At 42.1% G+C, this 17,139-nt stretch overlaps 1 protein-coding gene and 1 long non-coding RNA gene across 3 annotated transcripts in view; one reads left to right on the top strand and one right to left on the bottom strand.

The window, feature by feature from the left end:
• The window catches only part of LOC111243918 (uncharacterized), a 44,038-nt gene extending 28,929 nt beyond the window's left edge, over positions 1 to 15,109 (top strand). Inside the window, exons 1-5 of one of the 2 annotated variants that reach the window (XM_086979356.1) lie at positions 2,287 to 2,419; positions 3,444 to 3,637; positions 7,405 to 7,560; positions 10,348 to 10,550; positions 10,767 to 15,109. In XM_086979356.1, coding sequence (XP_086835482.1) covers positions 2,392 to 2,419; positions 3,444 to 3,637; positions 7,405 to 7,560; positions 10,348 to 10,550; positions 10,767 to 11,580 — 1,395 coding nt within the window. In that variant the 5' untranslated portion in view covers positions 2,287 to 2,391 and the 3' untranslated portion in view covers positions 11,581 to 15,109. Of the gene's footprint in view, positions 1 to 2,286; positions 2,420 to 3,443; positions 3,638 to 7,404; positions 7,561 to 10,347; positions 10,551 to 10,766 lie in introns of those variants that run through there. The other variant, XM_022790255.2, reaches the window with a different exon arrangement.
• LOC147757241 (uncharacterized) lies at positions 94 to 3,563 on the bottom strand. Its single transcript, XR_015320465.1, has 3 exons — positions 3,430 to 3,563; positions 1,543 to 2,346; positions 94 to 1,369 (listed from the first exon to the last, which is right to left on the bottom strand). It is a non-coding gene; the product is annotated as an uncharacterized LOC147757241 (long non-coding RNA).
• Positions 15,110 to 17,139: the final 2,030 nt, after the last annotated feature.

The raw sequence follows: 17,139 nt of genomic DNA, 5'->3' as shown, positions 1-17,139 counted from the left end.
AGAAGAGCATGGTAATTACGGCAGCAGGTGAGATGCTATTTACGCGCAACTCGTGACGATAGCGTTGACGATCCAATTGAAAACACGAAGGCATTCATTATCCCGTCTACTCGGCCCGTATCGTATGGCCTGTAGATTCTATATTTAGGCTCCCGCTTCCCGCATGCGTTTGTATCAATGCAAATGCTTGTGGATGGCAGAAAAGTAAACTCATGCATATGCACAGTTTTCACAATTCAGCTAAAGAAAAAAAAAAACGAGAGCAAAAAACATTGCATTATAAATGAAAATGATGAATTAGCTACGGCCTCGAGCGATTACAGGGAACCTCTTTTCCTTCTTCTGTTGAAAAGGATACGTGCTAATGCATGTACGTCTAAGCCGATCACTGTTTCACTTCCATGCTGCATCTACACTGATGTCAGAAGACCTACAGTATTTCTCCGTCAACGGACCATCAACGGTCAGTCTGACAGATGACGCCATTAGTAGCATAAATTTGTCAGCGTCGTTCTCTCCCTTGTACAAAATACGCTTGGAAGGATCCAAAACGTCGGCCGTTTATTATACGACAGAATCATCTTTAACGCTTCTTTGCATGCTGCAAACGAAGTGGCCATTGCGCTGACGCGACTTTTACTCTCCATCCTTGTCTCTAGCTACATATTTATTGTCTTATAATAGTGATTTGACTCAGTCGGAACTGCTCCGGGGGGGACTGCCCCTGGCGATAGCGCTGCGAAACTCAACCAGGCTGGTCGCCATTGAAGCTTGTGTTGCCGGTAAGCAAGTCTTGCATATCGCCTTGATCTTTGTCGCTCTAGCTTATAGCAAGCAGCGGACAAACGCAGGATTCATCGCCTTCTAGCTGTTTCGTTCTGTTCTCCTGTTACTTTATCTGTTCTATGGAAGTATCATCATTGCGATCATCGTATCATCGTAACGATCCTGACAGTGTACCCAGTGACCCAATGAGTCATAGTGGAAATGACAGACGCGACGATAGTCTTGAGTCGTCTTGGGCGCGCGTTCGGCTAGATTCATTAAACATAGCTACAGAGTTGCTTCAAGCGACACGCTATCACATTCTAAATTCATGTCAAAGCTCAATTTTCGTATGGTCAGGCCGCGGATATTGTAGTCTTCACTAGCGTACGAATTCAAGTAGAATCTGAATTGTAGCTTATGTTTTCTATGCTTCTGGGTTACGCGTACCGCGTTCCGGGAACGTAGCTGGACGTACTGCATTACAGTCCGGCCATGTTTTCCGATGGCTATCACTCTTATGTAAAGACTAATGGTAGACAAAGCTGTAAGCTGAACGAAATTGATAGAAACGTCCGATACGGATAATGGACAAAATGTTTTCCTGTAAGAAGTCAGACGTGACATCATAAATGACCAGCTTCATTTTCTGCTTTTTATGATTTAGCCAACTTCATTATATCGTGTGATGATAAGAGGATAAAAGAAATCCTTTACACTAACAACTGAATAACTAATTGCTAGCTAACGTCGAATATTACAAACACACAACCTTACCTAAATATTTCAATGAGCCTAAATAGACACTGAGGTTCGAAGCTTGAGATGTGTTGCCGCAACGTTCCCTGGATATTTGACAAGAAAAAGCGCATTTGGGCTGTGCTCTTTCGAACGCGCTCGTACGTTCCCAGTTGAAAGCCACTGCTAAAAGCTCCCATCTGCGAGCACCAATTACTGCTCACGTCTATTGTTACGTCTGTCGATTTTTCAGCGCAACTTCGAGATAGATCGCTGGCAATCTTTTTTCTTAAAGGTACTGTTAGACGATCTTTAATGTAACGTACAACATCTTCACTCCACTGGAAGATGTACTCACATGAGCCCACGGCAAATGCGTTCACAAAAGCAGTCGTGTGAATTCCCGTTTATTTAACTTGCGAATTCATCCCGGCGGGCCATCGATCCCGTAAGTCTGCGTATAGCTCTAATGTAGAAATCAAAGCATAGATTGTTCGACCAGAATGACGTAAGATAACGTTGCCAATCCATATATGGCACAGGGTGCTCTTTTCGTATGTTATACCTGTACGTAGTCAGAGCTCGATAATTTGTTGCACGTAATATTCCCTTGCGCCACAACGTTCGCAGCATCAAATGGCGAAGGTAAGAGGGCAGTTTTATAAGATATCGACATTAAATGCAGTAGAGGACATCAATGTAAAATTAGCGAGGAAATCGGTCCTTCAGCTGGGTACACCTATATCAGACGCAACGTAGAACAGCATCCACTCATCGGCGGCATTGCACGTCGACGGTACAAAATCGATACCGACGCTAAGGAGACCCGACCGATTCAGCCGTCTGCAATATACGTAAAGCGAAAAGTTTAGACTATTTATATGTTATATGAACGTTTCCATTCGGCTACGAACGAGTAAGTTAAGCTAAGAACATTATAGCAAAATTTGTCTTTGAAATCATAGATTCTAAAACTGTAGCCAGTGCTATGGTACAATTTCCACTGTTAGAACTTTCGAATAACATGTTATGAAATTGATAGATGAAGTTTCGATGAGGTGCATTCCAAAACAAGGAAATCCCAAAAGCTGTATCCGATGTTCAACAAAAGGTAAACCTAAATCCGACGGACGCGTTTTAGGCTGGGTGCGCAACATCATACGATACCGACAGTCTTGCCGCGTCGATCAACATACTGATGGTCGCCATATTAGAGGTTCTATAATATTCCGTTGTATACTATAACTGCGGAAAAGAGAGAACCACGGCACAATGACGAAGTCGCGAACTTCAAATGTGAACCGTACAGCCGATCTTATTCAGTAGCTTCGAATTTATCTCAGCGTGGATTGTTAATTCAATTTTTTTGTACGCCAGACAACTGTGATGGGAAACATAGAGATAGTTGAACCATCATTACATGTAGTTAGATGTAATTCTCTCGTTTATATTCTTTAAAGTTGTTTGTAATGCCAGTATAACGTGCTAATCTATAGAGCAGACTCGAACACCATAGCGGTTGCGATGTCCATACGCTTACCGTTGTTATTGTTAGATATACCACAATGCTGCTCGCTATATGTGACTTGGTAGTGAGTACTTTATTGGGAATATATTTTACGGAGATGCTGCAAACAACAATTGCGGATGGATACTTCTCTCGACATTGGATGACTGATGCTCGTTAGATCCACCATTGCATCACAATTAATTATAATACAATTAGTAGAAGATTAGACAAGATATTTTCCTGTTTGCTCACGTTATCCGAGCACACGTACGTAGATACAGACGCCTGTCATCTGGTGTATAATAACACTCACCTCAATATATTTATTAGCGAATAATGGCGCAATAAGTCGCTGTCGCTTTGTTTGCTAATCTGTTTGAGTTCTTCCGTTTGGCTGTTTTTTTTTTCTTACCCACCTGTGTATTTGCAGATGCGGTGTGGGCGTTTTGCGTGCTGTTCGTCGCACGCCAGGCGTCCGCTGGCCACGGCGATGGCGGCGGCAGATGGCATCAGCAGCAGCACGTGCCGCCGGTGAAGTATGTCGTCAAGCACGTGCATAAACCCGTTCCAGTAGCAAAACACGTCCCAGTTCCTCATTACGTGCCTGTCCCGAAGTACATCCCGGTAAGTATTCCAAGTAAACGATCGAGTGTTTGACACCTTACGTCATATATGCGGACGGTGAAAGGCTGAATAGCTGTCGTTGTTGGTAACCGCTGTCTCATTGGATTTCCATTTCCCTATCTGCTAGAACATAGAGAAAAATGCGCATAGTGTGCGCCATTAATAAGGCATACGCTGTAGCTATAGCGAACGAGTTATCATATGAAAGCAGGAGTGAATTAGCAACACCAGCAGGCAAATAGGACGAAAAGCTAGCGAAATAGGGAAAAAAAGCCAGGACAAATGAACCAGCAGGATAACGGGTGAACTTTCTTGCTTGCGGATCTCTAGAGGAGGCTACTTTTTACCGTATAATGTATTCACAACTAAATAATCAGGCCAATGAAGTCGAAAATCATGCAATTAGGCCAATCGCTGGTTGCTTTTAGTCTTTATGTGTATACTCGTCTGTATATTCTCATATCTTACTGGTAATCCTGTGTATATAGAACGCAGTAAAAACGCAGTGTACCGCAATAATTTTCCATGAAGGTCAGTTCATCTCTGATCTTTGCACCTGATACATGTTTAGTTTGTGTCCTACGCCTAGGTTCCAGACCATCACAATTGTGTGATCGTTCCCTGCCGAACCTATTAGGTCATCAACTGTTAACAGCTTTAATCGAACTATCGAGAGACGGGCGAGCAAAGGACCTCACTGCGTAACTTTGGCGGATTTATTTTGTGCTTATAATATGTCTTACTGGATAGAATGGCTGACACAAAATGTAACAAAACAAAGAAAGTTAAATATTTCAGACAAATACAATTAATTGGATAGATGCTGTGTCTAATACCAAGTTGTAACAATCCGACAAAGGCCTTAAGATTCAGCTTTCTTTCTTTCGATAGTTTATAAGGTAGCGCTTTGTCAGGACCCTTTAGCTGTACGTCTAGTATGGTAACCTGACCTTTGACAGATCTCGAATGCGATGTTTTTGAAGACGGAAATATTTTAGCTTCTTCCACTACGATTTGCCGCCACTTACTGCATCCATGGAACAATTTAGGCCTATACAGTAATGGTTCAATTATTGTACACTTTGGCCTAATAGTCCCATAAATTCGACGCCTTCCGCTAGCTAGCTGTCGACTTTCGTAGTAGTTAAAGTACTTATGGCAAACATTTGTAAAGGCAAATGTTATTTATTTTTGCAGTATTTCGAAATAGTACTCTCGTACTCGAAAATGGACGTTTATCTGTTGAGATTGATAGGATCCTAACACCATTAAATCACCTTATCTTCGTGTATTGGAGATCGTTGCATTTTAAACAGCGAATTGTCAAATCGTCTACTGTAGGGAATATAACAATCTGATTAATTAATGAATTAGTTAATTGAAATAAATAAACTCCGCAGCAGATAGGCTTCTTTCGAGTTGGCTAAACGTAGGCCACAGGGTACCTTACAAATAAAATTACTAGCAGTCGTTGTACGTTTCCGTCTAGCTACTACTAACAGGCTAAGCTAAAGATACCATCGAAACTAGTTTCAATAAGAGACCCACTTTCAATCACTTGACCGAACCGTATGCACGCGGACATGCCCATGCCCTTGCCCTTGCCCTTGCCCCTTCGCTGTGTTTCACTGTCTTCGCTTTTTGACGGCATCACGCTTTCGCGAGCGATGGGTAGCTGTCTTCGCATAAGTACATACACCCACAGATACAGGCATATCTAAACATGAACCTATCTATCTATGAGCAATGAGATGACTTTTTTGTTGCGTGCATGTGTGTGTGACACAACTTTTGCGTCGACCATAGACTACAGCTTTCATCTGAATCGTAATTTGTATTACAACACCACTTTTCTTCCTTCCTCTCCATTTTGTTTGCTTGTTTTGGCTGTAGCGTTGCACAAAGATGCCCCGGTCCGTAACTACCGCCAATGATATTCATGATATACTACCTACATTTTTCCAGGCCATCCCAGATCATTAAAAGGCCCACATATTTATTCTGGTATCTCCCTTCATTTAACTGTGACCAGCATCAGCGTTGCCGGCTTGTGTTTGTTGTCCATGATGTCCATTTGCCCGCGACCTCCTTCTATAGCTTAGAAGTATCAGCAGTATTATCTGTAATAACGTTTGCTCACCACTGCTGCCGCTGTTGTTGACACTTAGAAGAGAAGGTGCTGTTGGACTTATCTATAAATACGTACCCATACGCGGTATTACAGTCGTTATCGACTATCTAAAACCCTTTGTTTTCACGTCGTATGTGTCAATTTCATTATATCGTCATTAGTTGGTTCATTGATGTTATTGCTGCGTGTCGCATGACGATAACGGCTGATGCAGAAACGGCACACCATGAGACTTTTAGATGGAAAGCATCAGGGGATATTGCCATGTCATGCTATATGGGCTGGCACCAAAAAGACGATGCGGTGCTAATGCTGGTGCCCGCATCAAGGCAAAAGCGAAGTTGGATGTACATACATCCGATCCATCCCTATAATTCAAGTAGTGCAAACTTTCGTTGGTCTGCGTCTTCTGCTCCGCTGCTTCTGCCCCCTACTGACGAGCTGGGTTCATGTTTTCGCAACTGTTGGGCTTCATCCCGTTTGAGTCGAGCTGGGTCAGGTCATTCGGTATGACTACTACTGCTCAGATAAATCACTTTTGTTCCGTTCTTTTAGTTATGGGAACGTGTTCGTCGTGGTACGGGGCACAGCGGTAATAAAGAAGAGTGAATAACAGATACGATGCCTATTTCGTGCCGACCGCACGATCTATGCCTGACGTCGTCAAATGTGGACGGGTCTCTTGTGCCTTTATTAGCTGCACTTGTTCCGTTGTTTAAAACGTTGGTGATTTGAAACTGCTAACTTTTATCTAGGCAAAAAAACAAAAGGATAAGATATCATCTGTAGGAGGTCAACTTTTCAGCTTAATTTGCCCGGTACGTTTTAGTGCAAGTGAGAATAGATAGCTTTCCTTCTGCATCAAACACGAAGTATCTGGCTCAGCGACTATACATTTCTGTAGACGCAGGCCAAACACCGATTCGTTTTCGGGGCCTGCTAGATCTTGTTTCGCCTTCGTTCTTCATATGATATCGAATCGATGGTTTTTTTTTTCAGTTATCATAGACCGTGACGTTACCTTGCAGTCAGATGACTTTAAATAATGTCAATACAGGGAAACGATTAGCGGACAGATCGTTGTTATCCTTATGCAGTGTGGTATCAGGTACTTCGGCTCGCCAATTTTCGGGGCTGAGAGCGATAATCTGTACGAACTCCTAAAATATTTTACGATGAATGTCGTGAATAATATAGTCACTAATGAGATAAGCCTTAGGAGAGAACCTATGTAGATTGCCGAATGAGATGTTTTTCCACTCTACGGACGTTAGCGTTTAGGCCAAAAACCGCTTATCTGTTTGTGGTAATAGATATTTACTAAAACATTACCTATAAGGTTACGAGCAGAGGTTTATTTCCACCGAGTTTTTTACCTTGTTTCTTGTTCTTGTTCTGTCCTTGTTCTAACTTGACTATCTAGCCTCTAAGACACACACATACAGTCAACAGCATTAGATAATGCAATATACCGTATAATAAGCGATTGGTGCCTGCACTCGGTACAATAGAGTAATATTATTCAGAGGTTTCATACGTGTTCGATAACCCACCACGATTGATTCATTTTCTAACATAAATTAAACTAAGTGCCGCTCATTCGTTACTAAAACAAATTACAATGTTTTTCTTTCAGATCTTCAAGCCATGGGCTTATGTTAAGCCTGTTCCAAAGCACTACACCGTCTATCAAAACCATAATATACCAATTCCCGTGCCGATGTTTAAATTCTACAATCATCATACTGCCATACCAATACCCAAGCCAGTCCCAATGCCTATCCCTATCAAGGTAACGTACCCCAAACATGGCTGGTTCGTATACCAAACGCAAAAACATATTTCCAGATAAGCAAATAGCAACTATACGAATTAGTTGCTGAGATATAAATCATTCTCTAAACAACCGCCTTATCTTGAGGTTTGTATTGTTCACGTTCCACAGTATCTTATTGTTATTCCCGAGGTCGTGGGCAGCCATTCTTGCTTCATCTTTATTAGCCATATATATCAGTGTCATTCATTGGGAGCGGCGCGAACCTGTGCGAAGTTTCGATACCGGCAAATTTTCTATCGACCCACCTGATCTTAGCGGCTCGTTCGTTGTAGTTGATCTTGTAGATCGTCGTGGTTTCACCCGCGTGGTCGCTATTCGATTTGTTCCGGTTAATACCATGCCAACTAATGGTCACTCGGGTGTGAGAAATCGATCTAGCTTATACCGGCTACCTCAAACCTATTAGAGTAGAAAACGCCAGATCATGGCTATTTTACTATAATAATGACGGGTATATATATATAGTGCTACTGTTAGAGCCACCACTCAAATTTCTACCGGTGCGCCCATGCGTACAATAGTTTAATTGTAGCACCATGATCTGCGTGAATGAGCGACTCTGATAGCCCCGTCGTATAATGAACACCGCTGAGGCCGTCTTCTGCATCGCCGGCCTCTGGACAATCGACATTATTTCACAGTCATTAACACACATATACACACCCACTGGCATATGAACAGGCACACAGACGATCAAGAAGGCGAAACTATCGCAGACGAACAAACCGCCGCCGAAACGTTTCAAGTTCTTCGTGGAGGCGCTAGAAGCAACATATACAAACAACTATGTACACACACACACACACACACACAGATACACAGTGCTATTGCTGCGCAAAAATCCGTTGCTGTCAGAGTAAATATGTTTCTACAGATGCTTAGCACGAAACGCGTCGCAGGAACCGGGTACGGTGCATGACAAACGTCACCTACCATTAAGGCACCAATATTGTGTCGCATGCGTCTAGTGTACAAGAGTCAAAATACAGTAGATGGAGGCGATGTTTTACAATAAGCTACCAGAAGAAACAGGGCAGGCCGAAACAGAGACGTGGGTGATGAGAAACACATTGAAAAAGCAGTCCTGTTGTTGGTGGGTAGGCGTATGAAGGAGGTGCGCTAAAGTAACACAGGAAGCTTGAAGATGAAAAAGCGTCAGGCTACATAACGAAGATTAGAAAAAAAACATAACAAAAAAAGAGATTTGTTTTGAAGACTGCATTGTCGAGCCACAGCCCATAGCTTTTCCATAATCTCTATCTACCAGACATTACCGCATGAGATGGCAACAGGACAAATAACTGGGCCTTACGTGATTTATAATATAATATTGGATGCGAAGCACGTTCGTGCAGCCGACAGCCGGTATTGCCACTGTTTGGCAACGGACGAAGAAAATTCGTATTCGATAGAGACACTGAGTATGTGTGACGATGAAGCAAACAAAATCTTTATAAGTAAGCAAGATCAAGTAGTACACCAAATAAGCCCGAACGAAAAACGCGATAATCAAAATAATATATGCTATGTAAAAGTATGATCAAACGCTAAGATCGTTAATGTAGGATAGTACGGTGACGGCACAATGCTAAAAATAACTATAGCGGCACTGTATCCAACTATACGCTTCTGCGTGAATAAACTAAACGTAATCTGATTTACGGCTAGCGCAAAATATTAACAGGAAGAAAAACTACCCCCCAGAGGCCTGTTTTTACATTACGTCGAACTGATACACAGTGATTCGTGTATTGTAGTTGACGTGCCAGACGCCATTCACGGGTTACGTCACGATGATATACCGCCACATTCCGGAGACAACATCAACCTTTATAAATTACAAGTCCGTAACTTATTCAAGTAATATTTACGTAATTTCTACGAGGACGACACGAAGTTTACTCTAGCTAGAAAGAAACAGACGGCAACATTTAATTTCCACACGAAAACATCTGAAATGTAAAAAGATACGCGGGACCCCTGCGTGAGAAGAACATAAATGGATCGTCCCGTGAACTGCAAAGATAAAGATTGCAGGGAAATTTATATAACTTTCAGTTTGGATCACGGCTAAACAGCTGCTCCTGCAACGATAATTAATCATTAATTTTGCGAAGCAGTCTGAGGCGGCTCGTTTGTTGGTACCTGTGTTTCGTTTTCGCTAAGAAGAAATGTATTAACCTTATTATACATATATTTTTTTCAAATTTCATGTTATCTTCAGTTAGTCTGAGGGACCCCTCAGAAAAAATCTTCTTACGGGTTTATTCAATAACGTTAAATATTAGGGCTAATGTTGCTAGTATGTTTCAATTGCGTGCTCGATTAACTGCATTACGTATTATATGAACCCAATATTCAAGTTGTTTTTGTACACGATTTAACTTGAATTAACTCGTTTTAACTTTACAAGCTAACCTTACCCGGATCACTGCGCATTGTACACCTGAATCGAAGATCAATCTGGGTCTTTTCGTAGTTATTATATATTTCACTGATTCATAAGCACCGGTGTTTTGCATAGTTGTGAAAGTTTTTAGTGCGACTCGAATAACTGGCGGCCCTATAGATCTACATATTGGGCCATATTAGTTGCCTATGATGGGAAGCCTTACACGTTCTACGTTTCCTTGGTGTTTCTGGTTTACGCCACCTTCACATGCTCAAAAATGATTCTTTTATGCATTCTTCTCTAGCAATTTTGTAGGGCTGATTTCCTATTATCGATTATCGTACCCGCAGATTCCCAAGCCAGTGATCGTACCGGTTCCGAGGCCCGTCTACCACAAAAAAGAGATACCATTCCCAGTTCACGTTCCGGTTCCAAAACCAGTTGTCATTCCGGTCTACAAACACGTGCCCGTACCAATTCCGAAGCCGATTCATAAAGTCGTCAAGATCATAAAGGAAGTGCCTGTGTATATCAAAAAACCCGTGCCAGTATTGTAAGTAGATTGATGAAACGACCATGGATAGGCTAAACGAGTTCAAGTCACAAATGAGGTCCATGTCGTCAGCTGTGTTAATCTGTTCTTAAGCGGGAACATTGTAGCAAATCGAATTGTGGTCAACCATTACTAAGCATAATGTGCGCTTGTTTTTTTTTTTGAGCTTTTTTGAGTAAATCGTTCTAATCTATCTGTATTCGTCTATTCCCACAGCATTGAAGAAAAACATCAGCATAAAGGAGGCTGGAACACAGCCGCTTCGGAGCACAATCCGGCAATCATAGCCCAGGTAGAGGCCGGTGGCAGGGGTATCGGCAATAGCATCCACGATAGGACGCATGGAAATGCTCACGCAATAGCGGCCGCTGCGGCGTTCGCAGCTCACGCACACGGAATAGGGGTGCCGTTTGCGGACGCCGGACACGGCGGCGCTCATGGCCATGGACACGCAGTAGTTCACGGTGGGGGCTTTTCTGCGCAAGATGCAGTTCACATGGCTATGGTTCCTCATCTCACACACAACTCGTTTGGTAGCGGCCACGCCACACACGAAGGCGGTTATGGAAGTGGGCATGGGCACGGAGATGAAGCCGGCTATCATGCGAGTCACCCTAGCGATTTTGGGCCCGTTGGAGATCATGTTATAGCTGCGGCTGCCGTTGACGGCTTCGGAAGTAATGGCGCTCATACCATGAGCAAGAACAGTCTTGGCGGGGGTGGAGGCGCAAATGGACACGATCAACACGTGCGCGGTGCACAAGGTTCTCGGGCCGCAGCTTCTTCTACCAATTTCCGTAGTTATCAACAGTCTGAACAATACCAGCACCAACGGGTTCAACAGCAAAATCATCAAATCCACCATAATCATCAGGCGTTTCATCACGGCCAACCAGCAGCTGCTGCGACGGCAGCAGTAGCGGCTAGCGACGGCAAGGCCGCAGGATACCAGGTTGTTGCTCAGGTCGATATTGACCTTTCGGAGAAAAATAGGCAAGCTCCACAATCAAAGACAACGCTTCATCATTAGATATAAAACTAATCAACCTTATGCAGCAAAAGTGGAAATGAGAAATAGGGAGTAACAGTATAGCATCGAAGAATGTACTAACTTTCTTGACAGCTCTGTTGTCTCTCGTTGTCTGAGCTATTGCAATTATGGTACGACTTGAAAAGAAATATCGTCGGGAACTTAGTTGGTGATAGACGACATATTCATGTTTGTTCGATACGTTTACGTTTTGTACCGTTGCTTTAACTTCCATTTGACGAGGCGACGACCACCTGACCTCGTCGTTATAGCACAATACATTGATATAAGTATTATCATTTTTTATTATTAGCTGGTAAAGAGAATGTTCGACCAAACTGGTTATGGCCCTTGGTCGGCGTTCATAAGCGAGACAAAAAAAAAAAAAATACGAGGTGAAACAATGAAGACAAGTGCTATGATAAGAGTGAAAATTGGTATGGGTATCGGTTAGGCTGGAAGGTTATGCCTCTTCTGGGCATCTATCTCATTGTTTTGATTGCCATACAAAGTCATCGGTTTTCATCATATCATAATGACATTCATATTACGATCATTACGATACAACGCACGCTGCATATCCTACCGCTGACTTTCCAATCATGCGCCCATCCATAAACCGTATCACATCGTTACCATTTACTCAAGGTATGAAGCCTTTTGAATCGATTTGCTGAGTCGTAAGCCATCTAGAGAAGAACAACAACCTGTTACAGAAAGAAAAGTATCTTTTACTGAACGCGTTTTTTTTCCATATCCTGCTAACTTTACGCTATCGCGTCATCTGAACTTAATAGTGACTTTCTTATTTACAATGGGAGCTTTGCAAGGTCAACTGCCATCTTTGGCCTTTCGTCTCCGATACAAACCTCACTTTTGCCCTTTGCTATCCCGTACTGTTAGACGACTTTACCACTTAAATTCATTTCTGAACTTCTCGACAGCTTTTGACGTTACTGTTCTACTTAGTGCCGAGACTCCTCCGTAATATCATCCCTACACAACTTCGTTAGCCAAGGTGTGCCATTGTCCTCCCATCAAGATGTCCTATCAATCATTACCGATATAGCTAGACTCTAGACCTTTCGGAACGTTTTTATTACCTTTCCTTATACCCTGCCATGTAGTGCTTTCATGTTCAACCCGAAGGGGCATTAACTTGAGTTCCTCATACTTCGGTGCCACTCAACGTATTTACTTCTTTAGTTCTGAATTTCTGCCGATAGCACAAGTGGTAGTTATTGCTTGTGTGTTTCGACACTGACTTTTTCGAATTTTTTAAATCACCTTGTAAGGTTCGCAAACATACCCTCTTCTTTACAAACATTAACTACTCTTCTTCTTGAGACGTCGTTTTTTCATCATTATCTATTCGTGTACATGTTATTACTATGCTAGTTATTGGCTTCAAATAGCATAATGCTTTTCCACATCTAATGTTTTGTGGGCATATCTAGCCACTAGTGATGCTAAGCTTTACTCTCTTCTATTTGATCAATTTCCACACCACTGCCATCATCAATTCCAGTGGTTTTCTCATAGTTTCTTTTCTTCATGATTCTGCTGATTGTAAGATTAAAGAAGTATTTTCTGATCGTGCAGTGGGTAAATCTTAGGCGGTTACGGCAATCTGGCTTGTCGTATGGAAACTTCTAGCAAATAAAAAGAAGATTATAAACGAGACGCGTAAAAACAAAGTAAATCTGAACTGCCGGAACAGGGCGACCAGCTGCTATTGGAAACCGCAGAAGAGCTATTCTTGGCCAGCTTTTACCACCCGCATTGCCTTGAGTCCCCCCTCCCCCTTCCAAACAACGATCAATGTTTTTTCCTATTCAATCCTCGGACTGATCTGTACGTTCGCATATTCCACCTTTTTTTCAACCGAGCCGTCCCTGTTTCGTTGGCTTTTGTCCGTAGCAAGCCATGCTCCGTCTGTCCGCCCGTTCGTCCTTTCAGCCCATCTGGTCAATGCCTAATCGGCGAAGGTGGTTCTTTTCAAATTAACTGAAAGTTTTCTTCCTTCTTGTTGCTGTTGTTGTTGTTCTATCTCGACGTCTTGGCCACTTCAGTTTGCACGTCTTCTTGCTGTTATCATTCCTTCACTCAGCTGTCGCGCCGGCTAGTTCAGGTCGGCCATAACACAACTTCAGTCTGGTCCACTTGGCGCTTCTATGTTCCTGGTACATAAGCTTATTAGCTGACACCATGGTTCACTTTTAGTTCGTCCTATTTCTCGATAGTCCAACGTTGTTATTGGCGTTTCAATTGGAAATACCGACAACCTGAAACATAAAGATGATCGTTGTCCCTACATGTAGCTATATTAGACCGTTGACTGCGTAACAGCTGCTTTGTAGCGGTCAGTTTTGCCGATGCTCTTATATTAATTATAGTCGTAAGTACGGCGATCCTCAGCTGAGAAGGTGGCTTGGCTATTGTGCGCAGAAGTGCTATAGCCGTATGGTGGCCTCTTTGATTATTCTTTCCTTTTTTTTTTTTTTCGCAAGAAAAAACATCATTCTCCATACCTTCTTTTCATTTCGAGCAATTTTCGGCTGCTATAAGTCAATTGTTGTACAATCAACTTGGCAAAACTTTCGTTGTTGATCGCCCACATCAGTACCAGCGGTTTCGCTTATAGCACGGGACGAAACTACGGCCGAGTGTATAGCAGTCCGTGAGTTTGTGCACCTGTTACTCGTTGGTTATTTGTCTCTTTTCGAATGTGTGCTATGTTTATCCATGTGCTATGTATTAGGCCCACCCGCTTGTCGGGCTATAAGTGCGAACCTCTGCTTGTCAGAGTCATCTATAGGCGCTATATATATGCGTCAAGAACGTGACTATTTATGGGCGCGTTTGCTTGCTCCGATCTGGGCGGGCTCCCAGCATCGAAAGGCGAATATGTAATATTATGATTTTTACACCCGCTAGCCGACCCGATATGGAGGAGATGAAGATTGACCTGCAATCATTTGTTTTCATATTGATACTTATTATTAATACTATTACATCTACTAGGACCACGTCGTGTTGTAACTATTAGCATAATCAGTCTGAAAATGCGTCTGGCACCGGACGAAGAGCCACAGCAGCTCGGAGTAAAAATGGTAGAGGAGTCGAAGTAGCTATCGGGATGGATTGAGCCGTTTCGACTTCATATTGTCTTCACGATTATGCTGCTGCCGCCACCGCCGCCGCCATGATAACATCGCCAACCGCAACAAAAATAACAAGAACTGTTACCCCACGATGATAATAATGATGTTCATTCACCCTAAAGGACAGCGAACGCAGACAAACAAAGCAAAAATGGCACAGTTGAAGATAGCGGACTAAGTTGATTACTGTCGGTTTTTTATTGATATTTATTGTTGATGACCATACGTCACCCTCTCCCCTATACATCTATCTATAAGAATATTACATAATAACACTATGTGGTGTCGAAGCCCGTATATATATACGTATATATGGACAATGTCATTTGGAGTAATAATAAAACGACTATAATAACATGAACAAACAGGTTGGATTCTTTCGTTCGCGCTCATAGCGCTCGTAGCAACAGGGAAAGGCAGCGAGCCTATGGTGTAGCACAATTCAGTTCACGGGCTGGATCAAGAAACTCATTATCTTGCAACTATTGCGAAACATATCGATCTTCTTGCTTGAATCGCTTTCACATGCAGTATAATTACCTATATAATTAGCTAGGGCGGGGGGTTTGAAGTCATGCACATAGTCAGTGCCTTAACTTACAAATAGACAAATAACGAAGGGCATCCACTCCAAGTTATTCCCCAAGTATATCCCGTCGACTTTGAAAGAAAATTACGACACACTAGTACTTCATACCTAGGCTGTATGAGGTATATTATCACTTATAGTTTCCAGTGTTTTTTTTTTTTTTTTTTTTATTGTTTTGATGAATCCAGTCTCGCGTCCAGTACTTTGCTAGGTGTCGTTGAATCCATGCACGGAGCAACGAAGTTGGATTTCAAACTTAGATCATTATGCTCTCTCAAAATTTATCGAGCAGACCGTACAGACAGATTACTAATTTGTCTATAACCCACTCAATGGGCTAATTAAGGTGTATCCATCTCGACTCTTATTTGAGGAAGTTTTGGTAAAATATGTTGGATCCGATAAAATGAAAGACGGACCAACCTAGGCTAAGGATTTATCCCACTCTTTCATTTATTGGTGTTACCGCTTAGTCTGTATGGATTTATTAGCTCCAATTTCTAAGCTAACTTTACTGACTTTCCATTTTGGAGCGTGGTAAGGAACGACCTTAAACTCACACCAGTGTCTAGCGGCCATTAGGGTTGCCTCACCTTAACCAGTCATCCGACCTATAAGAATCGAGAGACTAATCCTACACAGTTTACTATTTGCTGTGTCGGCCTTGTGGGGTTTGCAGTATTCACATCCCAGTGACATCCCAGACCAGCCATCAAAATTACAGAATGACGTAGGAATACGTTGGCCAGAATAAGGACAACAAGGTGTTTAAGAAGCGTCGATTGGGAGCAAGGCTAAGGCAGAGCTGATTAACAGGTAGAACCAGATTTTTGAACTGCTTTGATTTGATGTCCATAAAAGCGATGACCCCAGGAAAGATAGCTTGTCTGCAGTATTTCTCATATCTCAGATGTTAAATCTACTGCGAAGAGAGCATATTATTGGAGACCATTAAACACGTGAGACACAGGAGCATGAGTATCCTTTTTGGGCTGGTAAATGACAGATAGGACCGTGCATTCGTCAGCGTACAATTGTATTTAAGCCATACACTATAAGGTTATACTTTATTAATTGTCTTTTCTATTCCTACTTTGATCTAAAATCGCATTGTAAAGCTAATGATTTTTATATTTAAATAAAGTACTTGGTTAAAAGTAGAAAATCTACGAAAACAACTATGAGCAACGTATTAATTTAGAATTTATAGAAAGCTTTTATGTGTGACTCTGCGTGTGTGAGCGTAGCTCTGACAGATCAAAATAAATTCATAAAGATCGAACCCGTATATCTTCAAACAACCACATAAACACTACGTCGATGAAAGTCTTTCGAAACAATTATCTACTATCAGTTCTTGTTGTACATTTGCATCAATGATTTTCGAAACGTTAGCTTTAGCTTTTAGGGCTACAAATAGTAAAGATAGTCTGACTGTTTTCTTAATACTGTGGGATAAAATACGGTGTGAGTTCTGATGGTCGTCGCAGTACGTGCTGGACATGACAAAAGATGATTCACACTTCAGACGCAGGCTATACGTATTTGGAATTAACTGTTCTACGTCTATAGGCACCGGTGTGAAAAATAGTTGCGGGCCGTAGTTAAACTTTGACGTCAGCAGGCACTGCCTATGCTTGTACCTAGCCTTCTTTAGCATGTAAAATCTGTTATATGTTGCATGAGCCTCGCTGTTTATATTACCGATAAATGTTATTATTATAGTTATTAGGTTAGATTAGATCATCGCGTCCGACAGGAAAGATGCAATGTGAACAAATGGGACGTTACCAAAGAGTTCTCTTC

Source organism: Varroa destructor, unplaced genomic scaffold (genome assembly GCF_002443255.2).
Source record: "Varroa destructor unplaced genomic scaffold, Vdes_3.0 BEIS01000002.1, whole genome shotgun sequence".
In the NCBI taxonomy this organism is placed as follows: domain Eukaryota; kingdom Metazoa; phylum Arthropoda; class Arachnida; order Mesostigmata; family Varroidae; genus Varroa; species Varroa destructor.
The sequence above is the reverse complement of the archived record's forward strand: the minus strand, read 5'-3'. Positions and strand labels throughout refer to the sequence as shown.